General features: G+C 44.8%; 1 protein-coding gene across 1 annotated transcript; it reads right to left on the bottom strand.

The window, feature by feature from the left end:
- Window positions 1-817: 817 nt before the first annotated feature.
- LOC148156407 (uncharacterized) lies at window positions 818-2,197 on the bottom strand. Its single transcript, XM_088009952.1, has 4 exons — window positions 1,673-2,197; window positions 1,448-1,516; window positions 1,269-1,384; window positions 818-1,184 (listed from the first exon to the last, which is right to left on the bottom strand). Exons 1-4 carry the CDS (start codon window positions 2,195-2,197, stop codon window positions 818-820), a joined length of 1,077 nt encoding a protein of 358 aa, XP_087866078.1.
- Window positions 2,198-2,596: the final 399 nt, after the last annotated feature.

The raw sequence follows: 2,596 nt of genomic DNA, 5'->3' as shown, positions 1-2,596 counted from the left end.
ATTTTGCCCATATAACCTAAGATCTACTGTAGGATTAACCCTTTTCTTTGAAAAACATATTACTTGTGTCTTCTCAACAGACAAATGAAACCCCCATTCATGTGACCATAATTCAACCTTATTAATTGCTGATTTCATTCTATTTTTTTTAAATACTAATATTGCCTCCTCTCTCCCATAATGCCTTATCATCTGCATATAATGCTTTACTAATTCTAAAATCTAAATTATCAAAAATATAATTAATTATTATATTAAAAACCAACGCACTACATACATTACCTTGTGGAATTCCATTTTGTATAGCATAAATATTTGAACAATTTACCCCAACTCTTACTTCTATCGTTCTATTCTTTAAAAAATCCTTAATCCAATTAAACATTTTCCCTTTTATTCCATGGTTTGGAAGGAGGCCTTCCAAAGCATGGAAGGCCTCCTTCCATGCTTTGGAAGCATGATTGAAATGATTGAAAAATCATTTTTTGATTTTTCAATATCAAAAAATGTGACTGTCTTCTTCTGTTGTTCTATTCTTTACATTTATGCATTCACATAAACTCATGCTTGCTACCCAGTGGACATAAACATAATTCATTCAATCACCACAATGACCTGAGTTCGATGGCGTGAAGTTCTCATAGCACCGCAGTCCTGCGGGCCTCAAACTCTCCTGCCAACATCTTTCAAGTGATTAGCTCTTCCACCATCAGTCCCCAAGTGTCAAGCTCCGCTGACACCGCAGTCCTGCTGTCCTCAAGCTTTTCTGCCACCGACAATCAAGCCTGAAGCTTGGAGACCTCATGACACTTTTTATTTAGAAGTACCAGGGTTGAACCCAGTACCTCAGAGTGTCTGTTTTATACATTTTGACAAGTGTGTTGGTGAGGCCTCCGACCACGCGTCTGAATACAGATGGCTGCTCCTGTGGCTGGTCTATAACCGACTGGCTGTCTTCGTGGGTTTCTTCAGAAGCCTGCTGGTTCTGCTGCTGCTCTCTGTCCCTCAGCCTATTGTTCAGCTGCTCCATTTCAAGCTGCAGTTCAGTCCTTTCACGCTCCAAGGCGGTGTTTTGCTGCTCCAAAGCAGTGTTTTGCTGCTGCAAGGCGAGGCTTCTCTGCTGGAGGACGATGCGATTCACCTTCAGCGCGTCATTTTCCTCCTCCAGGATGTTGTTTTCCTGTCTGAGGATTTCGTGTTTCTCCAGCAGCTCGTTGGTTTTCTCCAGCTGATCGTTGTAATCCTCCTCCAGTTCGGTGTAATTCTGCTCCAGTTCGGTCTTTTCCTTCTCCAGGGCAGCGTTGATCTGCTCCAGGACGGTGTTTGTCTGCTCCAGGGTGGCATTTCTCTGCTCCAGGACGGCGTTTCTCTGCTTCAGGGCAACGTATCTCTTCTCCAGGACGGCGTTTCTCTGCACCAGGATAGCAATTCTCTGCACCAGGTTCATATTGCTTTGTCCCAGGGTGGTGTTTCTCTGCTCGAGGGTCGTGTATTTCTGCTCCACTTCGGTGAGTCTCTGCTCCAGAGCTTCGTTTTTCTGCACCAGGTTGGCGTTTACCTCCCCCAGAGCGTTGCCTATCTGCTCCTGGGTGATGTTTGTCTGCTCCAGGGCGGTGTTTCTCTGCTCCAGGGCGATCTTTTCCTTTTCCAGGGCCTTGTATTTCTGCTCCACTGCGGTGATTGTCTGCTCCAGGGCGGTGTTTTCATGACCCAGCATGTTGATTTTATGCGCCAGAGTGGACTTTTTCAGTTTCAGGGTGGTGTTTCTCTCTTCCAGGGTGTTGTTTCTGCGCTCCAGGGTGTTGTTAATTTGCTTCTGTGTGGTGTTTATCTCCTCCATAGTGTCGTCTATTTGCTCCTGGGCGGTGTTTGTTTGCTCCAGGGCAGCGTTTCTCTGCTCCAGAGCGGTGTTGCTCTGCTCCAGAGCAGTGTTTTCCTTCTCCAGGGCTGTGTTTCTCTGCTCCAGGGTGGTGATGTCCTCATTTAAATTTTTGTTTTCTTTGAATCGTTTTTTTAATTCTTCATCTTTTTCCCGAAGCAGCTTGTCTTTCTCAAATGCAGTCTGTTCCTTTTTTATCTTCAGCTCTTCATTCGATTTAATCAGAGCCTCTCTCTCTCCTGACATCTTGCTGACTTCTTTCAGGATGCCATGGAGTCTCTCCGTCTCTCTAGCTATGGCCTTACTGCTCTCACTCATTGTTGGTTCGTTTTTTTAGAAATTGGTGATGATCCTTGTTCTTGCTCTCCGACTTCTGCAATGGTTATGACTGGTGTAGCTTTGTGATGTCACTCTTGCTCCATAAGAGTGACATCAATTCTCTTTGTGACATCAATTCACGTGATGTCACTACCTCAGCAGAACAACTAGAAAACTGCTGAAGTTTGAATAAAAACAAACTTTACAACCGAATGCAGCTCTGCTTAGCTGATGGCCATAAGAGACAGTTCAACTGTTAATATATCACCAAAGCTGAAATCCACACTTGGGAGACAGCGGCTCTTGAGGACAATGGACTGGACAGCAGGGTGCGAGGACCAACTGTCAAAAGGAAACGTTCCCGAAAACAGAAGAAGGGGAAACGGGTGGGCGTGTTGA

The sequence above is a fragment of the Poecilia mexicana genome, unplaced genomic scaffold, assembly GCF_051168715.1.
Source record: "Poecilia mexicana isolate PSO_F unplaced genomic scaffold, ASM5116871v1 scaffold_11, whole genome shotgun sequence".
Taxonomy (NCBI): Eukaryota; Metazoa; Chordata; class Actinopteri; order Cyprinodontiformes; family Poeciliidae; genus Poecilia; species Poecilia mexicana.
Note: the sequence above shows the minus strand (reverse complement) of the source record. Positions and strands in the feature narration are given on the sequence as shown.